The sequence below is a fragment of the Ursus arctos genome, unplaced genomic scaffold (genome assembly GCF_023065955.2).
Source record: "Ursus arctos isolate Adak ecotype North America unplaced genomic scaffold, UrsArc2.0 scaffold_4, whole genome shotgun sequence".
Classification (NCBI taxonomy): Eukaryota; Metazoa; Chordata; class Mammalia; order Carnivora; family Ursidae; genus Ursus; species Ursus arctos.
In genome coordinates this window covers 79,681,545-79,700,452 of record NW_026623056.1, presented here as the reverse complement: position 1 = coordinate 79,700,452, position 18,908 = coordinate 79,681,545, and the positions used below count along the sequence as shown (strand labels likewise).

General features: G+C 38.8%; 1 protein-coding gene across 2 annotated transcripts; it reads left to right on the top strand.

The window, feature by feature from the left end:
* Positions 1-5,587: 5,587 nt before the first annotated feature.
* CCT8 (chaperonin containing TCP1 subunit 8) lies at positions 5,588-17,790 on the top strand. Of its 2 annotated transcripts, XM_026516421.4 has the most exons (16): positions 5,602-5,807; positions 8,359-8,449; positions 9,104-9,183; positions 10,452-10,601; positions 11,040-11,220; positions 11,334-11,395; positions 12,309-12,446; positions 13,322-13,500; positions 14,414-14,480; positions 14,558-14,645; positions 14,729-14,844; positions 15,383-15,454; positions 15,533-15,697; positions 15,990-16,109; positions 17,174-17,278; positions 17,568-17,790. In XM_026516421.4, the coding sequence occupies exons 1-15, from the start codon at positions 5,748-5,750 to the stop codon at positions 17,264-17,266; spliced, it is 1,662 nt and encodes a 553-aa protein (XP_026372206.1). In that variant the 5' UTR covers positions 5,602-5,747; the 3' UTR covers positions 17,267-17,278; positions 17,568-17,790. The 2 variants fall into 2 exon arrangements, with proteins under 2 accessions (XP_026372274.1, XP_026372206.1); XM_026516489.4 differs by lacking the exon at positions 17,174-17,278 and having other exon boundaries at positions 5,588-5,807.
* The last annotated feature ends 1,118 nt before the right edge of the window (positions 17,791-18,908 follow it).

Genomic DNA, 18,908 nt, shown 5'->3' with positions numbered 1-18,908 from the left:
ATTCTATAGATAAGGAAATAATCAAGGGTGACAAAAGGCTGTGAGACCTCTCACCATATGGGCCTAGAGAAATGTTATTTCAGCAGTCTGGGGAGGAACGGTAAGCGTTCAAATGATGGAATGGCAAGATGCGCCTCTTTGGGGACCAGGAATCACTGCTGGAGTGAACCCTCTGAAGATAGCCACAAGGAAAAAGAGCGCCAAGAAGCTAGGGGAATGGATCCACCATGGTTCCGTGGGAACTTTGCACCTACCCACATAGACCACACAGGCAAAGGCAACCCCAAACTAACCCGGGTCTTGGCAGAATGTTTTGTGATTCTCCTGGAATACAAGAGGATGGGAGGACTGCAAAGAGCTTCTCCAAGGCCCTTTCCCTCTCACCTCTGCTAAAAAAATTACTAAAGAAGACAATGTAGGTGATAAAAACAAACTTCAATTCAAACCTCACGAAGCAGTCACCTTTTGGAGAACCGCAAAGTGGAGCGCAAGGCAAAAGGCTCTTATGGGATAAAGAATAAGAAAAAGACAAATAGAAAATTTCTGATTGTCTGGGGCCACATCGTCAACCTTGTTTAGGGTGAGAAGGCCCAGGATTGGCTTGGCATTTGGGGATTGGCTGACTGGATATACTGCATTTCTGGTTGGCAGAGTGTTTCCAGGGACACAAAAGTTGTCTAAGTTGCAGTTTGCTGATGTGGCACCCTGGACAGGAGTGGCCCCATCTTGGGTCTAGAAAGTTCTACACCTATCGCCTCTGGGAAGCTGTCATGAAGCAGTTTCTCATCTCCAGGGTTCAGATGAGGCATGAATCATTCTATTCTATCCCCTGCAGAATAGAGGGGCAGAATATAAAACCATTTAGTCCTGGTATCCCACAGCCTGCATTACAATCTCACAGTCCCTCTGGTTTCAGTGTCATTCTTTTTTCTTTTTTTTAAGATTTTATTTATTTATTTGAGAGAGAGAGAGCACGAACAACAGGAGGAAGGGGCAGAAGGAGAGGGAAAAGCAGGTTCCCCACTAAGCAGGGAGCCCTACACAATGCAAGGCTCCATCCCAGGACCCCAAGATCATAACCTGAGCCGAAGGCAGACACAACCAACTGAGCCACCCAGGTGCCCCCAGTGTCATTCTTTTTGATGTGTGGTACAATGACCTTGAGGAACTGACACCTTTGGCTAATCTTCCTTTCACTGTCAATGTCAGTAATAAACTGATTCTAAAAGTGGGTCATTGTATCTTTACCATTCAGATCAGTCAGAACTTGGCCTTGGCTTACATCGAAAACCGGGGATGTACTGTATGGTGACTAACATAATATAATAAAAAATCATTATTAAAAAAAAAAAAAAAGAACTTGGCCTTGGCCTTTCCTTACCTCATGCGTGCTTGACAGAAACTGGTGAAGCTGTGGGATGGCATGGTAGTCTGAGGCCCAGTGTCCCACAACCTCACCCCCACCCCATAGATAAAAGGTTAGGAATGGAAGGTTTAGAGGGAGATTAAGACATAAAAGTAACATATCAGGAGGAGGGTGCTTCTTTGCATTCCTCTGGTTTTCTCCAATCCTCCCGGCCTGCTGTTTCACTCCTTACTCCCCCTGATTGAAGGGAGTGATCTGTTTTGCTGGGTGACTGACATGGGACCACCTTTCTTGATTACATGGAATTAACCCATTAAAAGTCTGTCATGTTCTTTTCTGCTTCTCCACTGCAATCATGGACGAGCATGTCTGGGCTTTCAAACTAAGCTATATCCTCCAAAGTCCCATGATACTCTGAATCCTAGCTGCTTGACTCCCATGGGATTGTTTCCAAACCTGGAGAGGGTTCCCTAAGCCCAACAAAATTTGATTAAAACAGAAAACAAACACATTTAAATTTATAAAGGAAAATAAAGAGATTTTAACAACAAAAAAAATGAAGTAAAATAATAAGCCAAAACAAAATAAGTCATAAAATCCAAAACCAGGGGCGCCTGGGCAGTGCAGTCAGCTGAGTGTCTGACTCTTGGTTACTGCTCAGGTCGTGATCTCACAGTCCTGAGATCAAGCCCTTCATCAGGCTCTGTGCTCAGTGCAGAGTCTGCCTGAGATTATCTCTCTCTCTCTCTCCCTTCCCCTCCCACTTGCACTCTCTCTCTCAAATAAATAAATATTTTTTAAAAATCCCAAACCAAATAAAAAGAATTAAACTTTAATAGAAAATAGTGAAAAGTAAGATATAGGAACATGAAATAAATAATACAAATAGGTGGGAGGGGTAGAAGAAAAGCCAGAAGATTAAAGATCTAATGGGAATCAGTAAAATTAAATAAGAATACCAAAAAAAAATTTAAACACACAGATAAGACAAAAATGTTAAAACAATTGTGAAGCACAGAAGTTAAAACTTTAGGCAAACAAAAGAAAGAAGAAAAAAATAGAAAGAGTCACAGGAAACAATTGGTGACTGAGTCCTTATCAAAATTCAGGAGTTGGCTTAGACATCCCTAGGCCAAGAGTGGAATTCCTCCTGAGTGGGGGGTTGAGGGGGAGGCACCACTGACCCTCAAGGCCTTTAGATGGTGGAAGCCATGTTTTCCGTTGGCACCTAACAAGGGGGACCTGTGCTCTTAAATCAAAGTAGCAGAAACCTACAGACTCCTTGGCCTTTTGCAAACTCCTGGGAAAACCCTTTTGATTGCTTTGTTTTGTTCTCTGGTTTTACAGCGTGTATGTCTAGATGGGACGAATAGAGACCTCATCTCCCAATTCTTTTTTTTTTTTAATATTTTGTATTATATTATGTTAGTCACCATACAGTACATCCCTGGTTTTTGATGTAAAGTTCGATGATTCATTAGTTGCGTATAACACCCAGTGCACCATGCAATACGTGCCCTCCCCACCACCCATCACCAGCCTATCCCATTCCCCCACCCCCCTCCCCTCTGAAGCCCTCAGTTTGTTTCCCAATTCTTTGGTATTCTATTCTGGACACTCATTTGATCACCCAGTAGCCCACTAACAGGTGCTGGTGACAAAGCACCCACCTATTGGTTAGGAAAGATTATAACTAATTTTGTCATTAAAATTGGGACAAATGCTATGAAGGGGAAACACAGAAGCTACTAAAATAACCAATAGGAAATGTCTTGAGAATCCTCAAAGGCTTTCTAATGAAAGTGTCTGTTTACTGAAGTAGAGTTAACTCAGCCAAAGGGAGCAGAAGACCATTCTAGGGAGAGAGAACAGCAGAGGCTAACACCCCGAGGTAGAAGAGGTGAACTGCAGACAGGATGAACTGCTATTATGGCCAAAAGAGAAGGAGACCAAGAGAGAGAAGACATGTGAGATAAGCAGGGACCAGAACCTAGGCCTTGAAGCCACATTAAGAATTTGCTATTTTCTATTCCAAGAGAAGAATATTTGACCTTCTATTTGGATCCAGAAGAAATTTTGCCCTTGTTTTGATTTCATAATGACAAATACACAGTTTAACCCAAATAATACAAAATCAATAAATTTTCATCTAAAAAGCATTTTTCTTAGCAATTAAATCAATTTAATTCTTTGGTAAATTACCATACAGAAGATTTTAATTGATTTCAATCTTTCCATTTCCTTTTCAATTTACTAAAATTAATGTGAGATTGATTTTTTATTATAAACTTTCCACGGAAACATGATTCATCAGTAGTTGTCCTCAAGTTTAATTTTCCATGGTCCTTATCAAATTTGATTCCTAAGTTATTTTTAATAAAATATCATCAAGTGTCATTTTTAACCCCTTTCTGTTTCATTTTGTTGGTTATGTTTAGAAGTAATGCTGTGAGTCAGATGAATAAAACTTTTTATTTATTTCATAGATAATCCATAAGAAATCTCAAGTTGTTCTGTTATTCCAGACTGATCTACTGCAATGGTTCTCTAACTTTTCAGTCTTGGAATTCCTTTACTCTTAAAAATTGAGGTTCTCAAAGAGCTTTTGTTTATGTGGTTTATGGCTAACAATATTTATTGTATTATAAATTAAAACTGATAACTTTTAAAATATTTTAAAATAACAGTAATAAATCCATCACATGTTAACTTACATATTTTTATTAAAAACTCTATTGGGGCACCTGGGTAGCTCAGTCAGTTTGGCATTCGACTCTTGATATGGGCTGGGGTCATGATCTCAGGGTGGTGATCTCCTCATGGGGGAGTCCCCTTCACTCCTTTTCCCTCTCCCTCTGCCCCTCCCCCCACTCTCTCACTCTCTCTAATATATATAACCTTTTTTAAAAAACTCTATTTTTCAAAACCAAATAATGTTTTACATTTTTGTAAATCTCTTTTGTATTTGGCTTTAAAAAAAAAAAAGAAAACTGGCTTCTTATGCCCTTTACATTCAAACTGTTTTAATCACACACATTGTGCATCTCTGGAAAACTCTCCAATTAAAGAATGAGAAAGCAAAAGTCTTAGTTTTATAATAATAGTTTTCCCCTGAGGACCCTAAGGTCTTGGTGAGCCTCAAGAGGTGTCTGGAACATACTTTGAGAATCCCTGATCTCTTGCAATGTTTCTCAACATGTGGTTCACGTATCACTTGATTTGACGTGGCAAAAAAGTTTTTATTTCAATAATTATGTATTTTAAGGTCTTATTAGAAGTTGTAACTGGTGATACACTTGATGCACCCGATTATTCCTTAAGGCACAGGAAATCTGTCTCAATTTTTAAAAATAAGCAATTTGCAAATATCCTACTCAAAGAACAAAAGTCGAACCAAAACGTTCTGCTTCACGTTTTCTGTATTTTCCTTAAGAAGAGTGGATTACTTTCACAGAGCGAAATTCCTAAAAAATACTCTATTGCCATTCAATCTTTTTGAAATCAGCCATATGTTGATGAGGGAAGACACAGAGATCGGGTTTTAAGATTCTGGGAGCATAAAAAGATTTATATTTCCAGGAAGAAGCAGAAAAGAGCAATATAGGTAATGGTTAAGAACTCGTATTTTGTAATTAGTTCGATCTGGGTAGGAATCCTAGGTTTAACATTACTAGCGCTGTGATCTTGAACACCTTACCATTCGTAAACGTGTTTCCCTGTATCAAACGAAGGTACTAATAGTTAAGTCCTAAGACCGACCATTAGCTAAAACACCGAACGTAAAGTAAATAACACAGAGCCTGTCACATATGAGCATTCGGTATGTAGTTACTCCCACAGATTTTATTTATCGCCCTCAAGTCGCCAGCGCTTCCCACAGTGCTCAAGACAGGAGACGCCCAGTGACAGATTTCGGGGAAGGAGAACAGGTGCTCTACCTCGGAGGAAAAAGGCACACCTGCCCTGATGTTGTGGGTGGGTCTGGAAGATTTCGTGCAAGTTAATCTTAAGAGGAGTGGGTTCCAGGTCAGAAATAGCAAAAATCAAACGTCCTGACCTCGGAGTCTCAGCAAAAAGGTTAACACGGAGCAAGCCACGACCGCCAGGCCGCTTGGCCGTGCGCTTGCCGGAAGATCGAGGGCGCGCTCTGCGATCAGCCCAATCGATCGAAGTGATCGAGGATCGTCAACTCAGTTCTGGCTGCAGGAACTGTTTTATCTCGCGAGGCTTCAAACCAGGCGGCCAGGGAAGAGGCGGGCTCAACTGGAGAGAAAGGAAGAGCGTGAGGTCGCCGCACGCTGCGTCCCCAGGAGGCTTTGCGTGCCCCTCGCTTCCTCCGTGATCTTCTGAGCGAGCGCGTGAACGGCTACCTGCAGAGGCTATGGCGCTTCACGTCCCCAAGGCCCCGGGCTTTGCCCAGATGCTCAAGGAGGGGGCGAAGGTAAGCATGGAGGAAGAGGGAGTGAGGTAGGAGAGCTGCCGTAGAGCTGCGGCGGCCGGAGCGAAGGAGAGGGGCCTGTTAGCGGCCCGGGTGTGCTCCCCGGGCACAGCGGTCGGAGGAAAAGAAGATTCCAGAAAGGGAGGTGTTCTGCGGGGAATTGGGGGGGAGGCTCGGCCGCCGAGGCCCGCGGGCGTTTTGTTCTTCCCCGAAGCTGGGAATGGTCGAAGGGGCGGAGGAGGCGAGAGAGAGGCAAGGCCGCAGGATTCGCGTACTATGCTTCTTAGCCCGGCAAGCAGAAAGCCGCTGGTGCGTTTCCTCCATTCCTAAAAAGGGGCTGATTTGGCTCTCCACTTCTTAAAGGGCATTTTGAGGGCGAAGTCGAATAACGTAGGTGAAATTGCTTTGGGAGCCGCAAAGCCGATTGACACAGTTGAAGGGATGGGTGATCGACGAGAGGGACAAGGGCCAGTTCTTGACAGCTTTCCTTCAGATGAGGGATGGAGGGAGTGCTCCCCGCCTCGTTCACAGTAGTTCGTTATGGTAGGAAAAACGTTACTCTCAATCCAAATGGGTTCTGGTTCCAACTTAGATTAGCTAGTTTGATGTAAAACCAATAAAACCAACCCTCAGGTCTGGCTTTGCTCTCTAAATTAAGCAAAAGATGGTACCTTTGAGATGTAACTGTCAGACTTACTGTGTAAGTATAAGGGACACCCTGGACTAATTAAAACTTTTTTTGTGGTCGGATCATGAACGTCATTTCAATAGCATAAATTCTTTAAAGTATTTTGATAAAATTTGTCTCTTGTGTTCAAATCAAAGTGTTCCTTTATTTGTCCCTCAAATTTCCTATGCCTAGTCAAAGAAATATAGATCATTGTGGTTCAGTTTACAGAAACAGTGTTAGGAAACTAGGTTGTTGTTTGCAGAATACACTTGGGATAACATGAGTATGTCAAATATCAGGGTTTAATGTAAATACCAGCTTTGCTGGTAATGTGTGAAATTTTTTCATAGTTTTTATTCCTTTGAGATAATCAAATAAGGATAATTTCAAATACCGATAAATGAGTATTGTAAAAAAAATAAAAGATTCGATAGAAAGCACTATATATAGTCTATAGAGAATGACAGGAAGTAAAGTCTGCCTCCCCCCCCCAAAAAAAATGAAGAATCGTAGGTAGATAGAACGATTAAATAAGATGTTAAAGGAAGAACTCTTAGCTCAGTAGCGAGTGGCAGAAGGAACCAGCCAAGATTAAACAGGGCAGGCTGAGAAACCGTTAGGTACAAAGGCCCTAAGGATGAAATAAGTTCAACCTGTTAAAATAGTAAGAAAGGTGATAGGGTTGAATGTCATTAAGGGGAAGCAAGAATGGTGAGAGATGAATAAAGAAGCTGTAGGTAAGGACCAGAACACATAGGACCTTGTAACCCTGAGGAGGGATTTACATTTTATCCTGAGAGTGATAGGAAACCATTGATGGGATCTGATTTATGATCACATGGCTGTTCCTCAGAGAATGGGTGAGGGGAAAAAGCCAGCATGTAAGCCAGATCAGACTAAATGCTATTGTAAGAGTTCAGCTCTTGACTCTGAAGACATTGCTTCTAAAGTAAGGGTTATTAATCTTGTGCGGATCACAGTTCCTTTTCATGAATATTATAAAAGTCACACCTTATACTCCAGAATACAACTATCTCATAGAACTACCCACGAAGAAGGAAATGTTCTTTATCGCTTCTGTGTAATATAGTATCCACTAGCCACATGTGGCTACTGGACACTTGAACTGTGGCTAGTGCAATTGAGAAACTGAATTTTTCATTTTAATTCTTTAAATAACTGCATGTGGTTAATGACTACTATATTGGGCATAGCAACTCTAGAAAAATGTTCACACGAACAAACAGGAGGCTCATGAAACCCATCTGAGGCCACAAGTAAATCCCAATTCTAAAAGAAGTCCAGGATAAAGTTTGAGAATTTTCATATTGTGAGCAATTCAGCAATTTTTCAATATGCATGCATTAGAATTGTGTTTTGAATCACCAAAGCATTCAGAGTTTCATATACTAAACATTTGGGGGCAGGTATGTTAAGTGGAAATTCCCAACAAACAGAAAATTGCTGGCTTTATAATGCTCATGTTCTTTATCACAATAAGAAAAGTATTCATACCATGTTTTCAGATTTTGTCAATAAGTAATGGTAAATTCTAAAAAGGTATTTTTACCTGAAATACCTCATCTGCATTCACTGATCAGTCACAGCATTCTTCCCTGTACTTTTCACTACTTAAATATATATATATTTTCACTATTTAAATATATATATAGGCTTTATGTTTTGATGTGTAAGCGAGTACCTGTGGTCCCTAAAAATGTCACTTTATTCAACCAATGAGCAAATTTATGGATCATTTATGAATACCAAGCACCATGCTTTCCTCACATAAGCCTTGCTTATTATTATTATCTCCATTTTAAGATGAAGAAAATCCTTCTGTTTCACTGTTCTAACATGTGTTTTGTTTTTGTTTTTTAACAGCATTTTTCCGGATTAGAAGAAGCTGTGTACAGGAACATACAGGCTTGCAAGGAGCTTGCCCAAACAACTCGTACAGCATATGGACCAAATGGTAATTTCCAAATTCATGTTTTAAAACATACAGTAATAAAATTTTGTGTACGAACTTCTTCAAACTTATTCTGAGACTATTATACATAAACTGAGAGTTTTAGCCGTCATACAGAAGTAATTTCATTGCCACCAGTGTAGTGTTTTCAGTTTTTAACCAGCAACTCAGATCTCTTTAGAAAAATAGGAATCAGAATGTTACTTTTTATCATATTGAGAGGATAGAAAAATTACGGTGTCTTCACTATTGAAATGATACCTAATGTAAGAGAGAAAGTTCTCTCTTGCCTCCTACCGTCAACTGAATTTAATTGGTACACATGTATGGAAAGCAGTAAAACTATACTTTTAAGTAGGTAATTTTGGTCTTTCTACATGTTAATGTAATTTACATTTATTGAACAAAAATATAAGAAGATAGACTTCCTCCCTAGTAAACATTAGGAGGTTAGAAAAACAGGAATAATATGGGGGTGCATTTAGGCTAATATAGTTTTAAAGAGTAAATAATATGTGTTTAATTTGTAAAGTTATTTTAAGAAATAGAAGCTTATATTTCTTGACTAGGTTTTCTTGGGTATTTGGAGAAAGATTTGAGTAATAATGGATTTCCTTTTCTAACCTTTTACACACACGCCCTCCCCCCCCCCCCCAGGAATGAACAAAATGGTTATCAACCACCTGGAGAAGTTGTTTGTGACAAATGATGCAGCCACTATTTTAAGAGAGCTAGAAGTAAGTTATTTCTTTGAAGCCAAGAAATGTTTTGGTGATGTCAAAAATTAAGTATAAATTAACATAGAAAAAAACTCTTAGGATAATAAGGGACTTTTTTTCCCCCAGCTTGAAAGTTTATTATACCGATTTTCCTAATTATGGAGTCGTCTTTAGTTTTAACATCTTACCATTTAAATTTTAAAAACTCCCAAGTTATTACTTTATGGAGGGATTGGTTGTGATCAAAGTACATTTGCTAATAATCATATCAAATTGAGTATGTTTTCTCATTCTATAGATGACACTGAAGTGAATTATTCAATAATGCAGAAATAGCTGATACTTAAAACAGTGACTTAAAAAAAATACAAGCTATTTCTCTGACTTTGTGAACATAAAGCAATTGGTGGCATTTTGCTTTGTTCGCCTACAGTTTTTGATGTTACAGAGTCTGTAGAATAGGTAACTACTGTCAGGGTTGCGCGAAAGGTCTGGCACCTGAATGTCAGAGAGCCCCTTTGTAGCTGGAAGATATTTTCAACTTCAAGGAGTTTTCCTGAATTTAGCCCTTAAAGCATCAGAGCTTAATCTTTTCAAATGAAACTGTAGGTACGTTAACATTTCTCTAATTGCTTAAATAGCAATATATTTTTAAAATAATGTGAACAAAACAAATTTAATTCCACAAGGTGTTTACGAAAGGACTAGTCATTGTGAGTTAATGTTGGACACTGTGATGGTCTAAAGAGTTATTCAGGGATGGTGGGAATATTGCCTTAATAAAACCATAGCAACGGGGCTATGTGGCTCAGTCGGTTAAGCGTCCAACTCTTGATTTCAGCTCGGGTCTTGATCTCAGGGTCCTGGGATGTAGCCCCACATTGGGCTCTCAGCTCAGCAGGGAGTCTGCTTGGGATTCTTTCCCTCTGCCTCTGCCCCTCCCCCCACTTGTGCATGCATACATGCCAGTGCTCGCTCGCTCTCTCAAATAAGTCAATCTTTAATTTATGCATGTAATAATTTTCTGAACCTTATGTGCGGAGATGTATGTATGGATGGCTGACCATCAAAAGAAGATTGTTTGCATTTGTGCTGATAGTCTCAGAGGGATTTGGATTGTCGTCTTATGACCACGCTATAAGTAATATATAGCAGTATGATTGAACGGAGTTACCTAGCCCATGGGGAGATGGCAGTCTGTTAATTTAAGAAGGAATGGAAATAAAAAACTGTGTTGCTTTAAGGATCAAATGTTTTGATATTTAAATTCAAGTCTCTTCTACCAGGTACAGCATCCTGCTGCAAAAATGATTGTAATGGCCTCTCACATGCAAGAGCAAGAGGTTGGAGATGGCACGAACTTTGTTCTGGTATTTGCTGGAGCCCTTCTGGAACTAGCTGAAGAGCTTCTGAGAATTGGCCTGTCAGTTTCAGAGGCAAGTGTTCATTTTATAATGTATTCCTATTTAATTTATGCCTATATATACACACACCGTAAGAATCATCATTGTAGTAATAGTTAATATTGAGCGGTTTCCTTGTGCCACTTCTTGGAGCACGTGTGCCTTACGTGCAGTATCTTATCCTGTTCTTACCAGAACCCTATGAGTATGGCCTGTTAAAATTCTTATTTTATTTTAGATGAGGAAAGGGAAACTTAACTTCAAAAAATCTATAAGTGGCAGCATTCAAATTCGGGCCATCAAAAAGCTTGAATTCTTGATTAGTAGGCTATGCCATGAATGCTATTCTAAAAGTATACTTTGTCATTTTATTTGTAAAACAAATACCCGTATTCCTTGGGTTACCAAAATAAGCTGTTTTTTAAGTCATGTCAAAATTATGAAGAAATTTTTTTGCTCTTTACTCTTAAGGTCATAGAAGGTTACGAAATAGCCTGCAGAAAAGCCCATGAGATTCTTCCTGATTTAGTGTGTTGTTCTGCAAAAAACCTTCGAGATGTTGATGAAGTGTCATCTCTGCTTCATACCTCCATAATGAGTAAACAATATGGTAATGAAGTGTTTCTGGCCAAGCTTATTGCTCAGGCATGTGGTGAGTATATCAGTAAATGATGAAAAGCTCCAAAATAAAAATATCTTAATGAGACTAAGATATTTTCTCTGTTGTTCCACTGTATCTTTTGATATGTCTCATTTTCTCAACAGTGTCTATTTTTCCTGATTCTGGCCATTTCAATGTTGATAACATCAGAGTTTGTAAGATTCTGGTAAGTGTAGAAAATGCATCAGTGTTGTCTACATGGGTCAGTTATATTTTGCAGAAAGAAAAATGTTCACCCAAACCTTAATTTTACTCCAGGTTTTGAACATTCAGGACTTTGTGCCTTTTGAGGAATCATTTGTAACTTTTGACATTAGTTAGTAGGTTAAATTTTAAAGGGTGTTGATATATTATCTCCTTGTAGAGTCATTTTCCATGACAACTTGAAGCTTGAGAATAATGTATAAACAAAGTGTTATGTGTCTTGCATTCTTCATATGTGCGGAATTAAAACAATACGCTTAGAAGCCGGTTTCGAATGACATGGAAGTTCTGTTGCTCTACAGTAATAGAACGCACATCTTAATGTTAGTATTGAAATAAGAGTATTTTTTTTATTTTAAAAGTTTTGTGTTTCCTGTAGTAAAATGTGTAATTTCAGTTGAGTTTAGCTTATATAAATATACCTGCTGTGTGTGTATTTATGTGGATGCTGTGCATTTTCTGACTCCGTGCACTGCCGCCTCCTCCCCCATTAAATTGTAAGCTTGTAAGATCAGAAACTTTACTTTGTTCCCACTTCTGTCCCGAGTACTAACAGCTGTGCCTGCTGCCTTGGCACCGAGTATTTGGTGAGTGAGTGAAGGAGTGGCTCAGAGCAGCTGTTCTCTGTCTTCAGTTGCTCCCAGTGCACTGAAGGCCTGCAGCCCCCTCTTACCAGTGGCTCATTCTGAGAGTGATTTCTACCTCAAGCAGACTCCTGTGCTTTCCCTCTGCCACCGTACCCCTTATTCCCAGGAGTCACTGCCTTGGTATATTACTTTATTTAGAAACTGGTCTTTTTGGTACATGCAAAATCAACAGCTGAGCCCTAATGTCATTTTGTTGAGATCACTGATGATTTTCATATCCAATCTCAGGGCTCTGGCATCTATTCCTCTTCAGTATTACATGGCATGGTTTTTAAGAAGGAAACCGAAGGTGATGTAACATCTGTCAAAAATGCGAAAATAGCAGTGTATTCTTGTCCTTTTGATGGCATGATAACTGAAACTAAGGTATGTAGACTTCAAAACCTTAAAGGTAAAAATTTGACGTTGCCTTTTCAGATTACTGTTCTATGATTCTTAAGTTTTTAGGTAGAGATTGCTCTATTGCATAATTATTGAAGATTGCAGAGTTGTATTTGTTTCTTAAACTCAGATTCCTATTCTTTTTTGGATACCTAACTCATACTAAATTTGAAACGTGAAATGGTAGCCCTATAGTTTATGTTCTGATACGCAGCTCTTAACTCCTAGTAGTTCTTACATGCTCAGCAAGTAAAATGCTCACGGATTATGAGTACTGTGTGCTCTTCATCAGTATATTTTGAAGTTGAGATCCTACAGAGTCCTGAAATGAAAACATGCTAATAAAATTTGAAAATTATAGGTTTGTTTTTAAAAATACATTGTTAGAAAGTTTGACGTTCTTGTTTATAGGTCACGTCTGTCTTTGTCCCTAGAATTTGTAAAATCTGAGTTGATGGCTTTGAAAGTTTCACAGGTTGTAGATGGGTCAGGGGGAGTCATTTTAGAAAAGTTCAGAAAAACTTCGAGAACCACAACATGGTGGTTCTAGTACACTAATTGACGTTTGTCAAAAGAAACGCCAAGACACCTGCCCAGCATATCTAAAATAACAGTGTTTCTCCAACTTTTCCAACAAAGTGCCTGTCAGAGCAAAATGCGTCAGTTTTAGGAGTGAGGGGGCTCTAGCAGTAAGCTGAGTTTCTATGAGTTTCATGCACAATTCTGTTTCATAATGCATGTATAATTATTTTCTTTTTTTTTTTTTTTTGCCAAATCTTTATTCAGTAAATATTACTCTCTGACTTCAAACACCAAAGTAGTAAAATGGTTCTAAAGAGCATGCTTGCTTGTTTTGCTAGGGAACAGTACTGATAAAGACGGCTGAAGAATTGATGAATTTTAGTAAGGGAGAAGAAAATCTCATGGATGCACAAGTCAAAGCGATAGCTGATACCGGTGCCAATGTCATCGTAACAGGTGGCAAAGTGGCAGACATGGCTCTTCATTATGCAAATAAGTACAATATCATGTTGGTGAGGTGAGACTGCATTTCTGTTATGTAAATAGCCTTCTGGTGGTGAAACACCAGACATCGTCAATACACCATGAATTCATGACTCTTAAGGGCAAGTAGGGGCGCCTGGGTGGCACAGCAGTTAAGCGTCTGCCTTCGGCTCAGGGTGTGATCCTGGCGTTATGGGATCGAGCCCCACATCAGGCTCCTCCACTATGAGCCTGCTTCTTCCTCTCCCACTCCCCCTGCTTGTGTTCCCTCTCTCGCTGGCTGTCTCTATCTCTGTAGAATAAATAAAATCTTAAAAAAAAAAAAAAAAAGGCAAGTAGAAGATGTTGGATCAAATAATAACAGGACTTAACTTGATCTAGAGGGACTGGAAACGCCTTTGAGAAAACTTATATTTATACTGAGAGCTGAAGGACCAATCAACAGATATTATTTGAAGAGGGAGAGGAAGAAGCATTGCAGTCAAAAGCTGCAGCTTGAGAGACCAGACTCAAGTCTGGTGCACGCGGTCAGGGTATGGGATCCATAAACCCATTTATGGGGCACAGAGGACAACTTACCTACCCATTCCCACCCCTCCCAGCACCTGACCAAATATGCAATGTAATCTCTTCCTTGGGGCTCCTGTGATTGCCCAGAGTACAGCAAAAGTTTTCTATATACCAGGCCTGCCGTAGTGTTTTAGAACTTAGTGTTTTAGAATTCGTGACATTCTAGTGAGTCTTGAACTTTCCCAATTTTAGAATAATGGCATCTACGTAGACCTATGTCTGGATTGCGCTGTGCAGTCCAGACCTATTGAGCTTAGATTCGGAATCAGGAATGTGACTTGGGGACCAGTGTACAGTTCCTGTTTCATCTCTGCATTTTGTTATGTATCTGATGGAATTTAAACTTCTCTTAAGGTCTTTGGGTTTTTTTTTTAAAGGTTGAATTCAAAGTGGGATCTCAGAAGGCTCTGTAAAACAGTTGGTGCTACAGCTCTTCCTAGATTGGTATGTATTTTGGACAACATTAAAATGTAGTTGTACCTATTTGAATTACTTTTATTGCAACAGTCACTTTCTTTTAGACTGCTCCTGTCCTTGAAGAAATGGGACATTGTGACAATGTTTACCTCTCAGAAGTTGGAGACACACAGGTGGTGGTTTTTAAGCATGGTATGTAGCAGTGGTCAAGGATGTTTATTTAAGTGTGGGGTGTCATTTGCTTGTACTAATAATATATTTAAATTTCTTGACAGAAAAGGAAGATGGTGCCATTTCTACCATAGTACTTCGAGGCTCTACAGACAATCTGATGGATGATATAGAAAGGGCGGTAGATGATGGTGTTAATACTTTCAAAGTTCTCACAAGGGTCAGTATTAGCAATAATCTTAATTTAGTAATTTGTAAGGCTTCAGACATAGTTGGCGGAGAACTTCAAAATGAATGGCTGGTGTAAAAGCAAAGTACCTTTTTTATTTAAGACTGCAGTGTCCATTGATGAGTATGATAGTTTTCCAAAATGATTACATGAAGAAATAAACAGCAAAGCAAGGGTTTTGATTTTAACTGTTATAAAAAGTTAGTTTATGGTTGTTTTTGATTTTAAATGTACCTTTAGTTGCATAAGCATCATTCTTAGTGCTGTGTCTATGGAAATGCGGGTAAGGTGTTGTGTGCTGTTCCCATTCTTAACTTTGGTTCTCCCTTTTCATATACCAGAAACTATGGACTGTAAGGTAATTTGCCCAAATCACTCCATTGTTTAAAAAAATTATAGTTAGAATTTGTGTAACAGTGCTTGATTAAAAGCTCTAGTCTGGTGGAGTACTATAATCTGAGAAGATTAGAAAACTATAAATTGCTTCTTAGTAAATTTTTTTTTTTTTTTTTTTGACTACATACTCTAGGATAAACGCCTTGTTCCTGGAGGTGGAGCAACAGAAATTGAGTTAGCCAAACAGATCACATCCTACGGAGAGGTATAGCTTACTCTGTATAAATTGACTTTTGTCGTGTTCCTTGAATAAAGTACAGTGCTAAACACATTTTTGTTTTAGACATGTCCTGGACTTGAACAGTATGCCATTAAGAAGTTTGCTGAGGCATTTGAAGCTATTCCGCGGGCACTGGCAGAAAATTCTGGAGTTAAGGCCAACGAAGTCATCTCCAAACTTTATGCAGTACATCAAGAAGGAAATAAAAATGTTGGATTAGATATTGAGGTATTTGAAAAAACAAACACTATGAACTTACTTTACGAATGTAAAATGTAAAAATGGAAGTGGTTAAGTTTAGAGGGGAAACTCAGTCAGAAAATGTTCTGATTTGTAAGCAAATGATTTTCGTAACAAAAGCTTTCACAGTTTGTCCGATACTGTTTTCCTTTGAATAACCTTTGTTTAATAGTGCGCGTAGGGGAGTACTTTCACCTGGCAACTTGCTACATAAGGAACTAAACATTTTCACATTCAACAATTTAAAGTAAAAGAATGAAAATTGTTTTTGTGTTGACAGGCTGAAGTTCCTGCTGTAAAGGACATGTTGGAAGCTGGTATTCTAGACACTTACTTGGGAAAATACTGGGCTATCAAACTGGCTACGAATGCTGCCGTCACTGTTCTCAGAGTGGATCAGGTGAGTGACAAGTGAAATTTTGATCTTTAATTTTGGTCTTTAAAAGTACTAATTTTTATATGGTTCAATAGTGTGTTTTCATAGAACTGGTTATTCTAGCCAAAGGGGTATTTCTTTATTTTTCATCTTAGAGATGCTAAAATGCCCCCAAAAAAGTTTGGGTTTTTTTTCTGTTACAGTTTTAAATAGTATTTAGTACATTTCAGCTAAATGTTGACTAACATAGAGCTGGATTCATCTTTGTTCAAATGTGTATTTCACTAGTTCTGAAATTATAGTCCCTAAATGAACAGCATCAGGATCCCCTACGATTTTGCTAAAAAAGCAAATTCTCAGGGCCCCTAACAGGCCCACTGAATCAGAAACTCCGGGAGGAGGCCCAGCAGTCTTTAAATAAGCTCTCCAGTGATTGATGCCTACTAGTTTTGAGTACTGTTCTGGGTGGTTTTATCAAGCTACACTCAGGTTCTAAAACTGTACCTAATGCCTTTAATTCAGTTTGAACTTAACCTCAATTTAGTAAAATGTTGTTTGAAGAATTTCAAGTTTAGATTTCCTGTAGAAGCTTCTGAAAAGGGGTGTCGAATCTATTGGAAATGGCAGTTGAAGTTGTTTTAGGGTTTGCGTTGAGACAAGCCAAACCCCTTGATATTCTACAGAAAGATTTCTTAGTCCTACAAATTTGGGAAGCAGTGAATACTATTTTCAGTTTAGATTCAGAATATACATTAGAGTTTGAGAGGTCTACTTTGAGGAAAGCCAGCTAATTTAATTTAGCTTCTCCCAAATTTGAGCCCAAAGCTGCCACTACCCCCTTTTTTTTCTCCCAAATAAATCCTTTAAAAATGCTAGATGGTTATACTTGGAATGTACTTGATTAGTACATTCTAGACAAATTGGAGGCTTCTTGGTGTGTTCTTTTAAGTTACCAGGAAACTAAATATTTGTATAATTGTCCATGAATACACACTTCCTGCCACTTGAATGGTTTTCATTTACAGGTACTAGGAAATTTCAGGGTTTAACTTTTACATATATTTATATTTATGTACCAACCACTTTAGATTATAATGGCAAAACTGGCAGGTGGACCGAAAGCTCCTAAACCACAAGGAAATTGGGATAAAGATGATTGGCAAGACGAACTTCATATATAAATAGCAAATCAGGTGCCAAACTGGTTTATACTAGTAATGCATGCAGGTGTTTTTCACATTTGACTCATAGGGTTATTGAGTTACTGAAGTGCATGTCAGAATGCCCTTCACTAACGTGTGGGTTTCGTTGCTGTTAATGTCCACCAGAGCCGGCAAAGCATTGCTGGAAGCTCACGCTTTGTGGTAGTGTCTCCTGTGCAGTACATAACAGATCGCTTCTATTGCTTCATCTTCAGTCAAATAGAAAAATATTCATTTTAAAGGTAGAGTTTATATGTACTTGTGGTTTTTGTTTTCTCAGATCATCATGGCAAAACCAGCCGGTGGGCCCAAACCTCCAAGTGGGAAGAAAGACTGGGATGATGACCAAAATGATTGACTGGCTTAGTTTTTACTGTAGGTGAAGACTACATTTGTAGTAGTAGTCGAGGAATTGCCTGACGTTTTCATATTTTCCTTAAATTAAGAAGTGTTTTGTGTTTATATCCTCAGCTGGATGATACAATAAACATGTTGGTATCAAAGCCTCATCGTCTGATGAGCACTGTTCTTGGATGTTAATGACCTGTTTATCTCAACCTTGGTAATGAAATTAGCTGTGGGACCTCAGGCAAGCCACTTAAGTAATTAGGAGCCAGTTCCAATATATATCTGACTTGCTGCCCGTTTGGAACACAGCCATGCTCTTGTGTGTACATACGGTCTGTGGCTGCTTTCTGTAAGGAAACGGCAGAGTAAAGGAGTAGTGACAGAGACTAAGTGGTCTACAAAGCCTAAAATATTTACTGTCTGTCCCTTTACAAGAAGTCTGTTGTCTCCCAGACTGGATTTCAGTTTTTTCACAGCTCTGCTCTGGGAATTCTAAGACTTGAGAGGACTTGTTTTAGTACCAATGAATGATTTATTGAATGGCTAACTTAACATACAGTCCAGTAGTAGAGTATAAAGATACTTGTAATACCACTGAAAATCTATTTGCTAATACAAATAAGTTAAGTCAGTTTTTATAAAGTGCATCTCGTTTTTTCTTAAACTCAGGAGTTTGGAAAAAATAATAGGTTAACTGATTTTATGGGACATCTACTATATGTGTTGGTTATGTAAGGTCTCTGAGTAACACTGAAGTTTTATATTTAAAAAAATTAAAATTTATATTTTTAGTATTTGAAAAGAATTTTGGAACCAGTAGGACTGACTGGGTCTTAAAGTCAACAAGTGTTAAGAGTAATTAATGAAAGTTTAGACAAGCTTGGTATCCTTAAGGCTCTTAGGATTATAAGCAACTTGGCAATGCTGGTTGGCTTGGGTAAACGGACATTTTCTCTGGCATGGTGGCATGAAGGGGACCTGGTATCAAATTACTTCAGAGTCTCGGGAGTATCTACCTTGGGTCAGTTAACAATTGGCGCAGAACAAGTGCAGTTCAGCCCACACCCGTTTATGTACACTGGATGGCATCAGAATTATAGACTTCAGTATATCTTCCAAGTATATACTACCACCAATATCAAATGTCAGTGCTTATATAATCAACACGTTTTAAAAATACACTTGAAGTTTCATTAGCCAGTCTGAAACTTTTTTTTTTTTAAATGTTACCTGCTTGGGTAAGAACACAACTTGAAATCCTCCAAGTAATAAA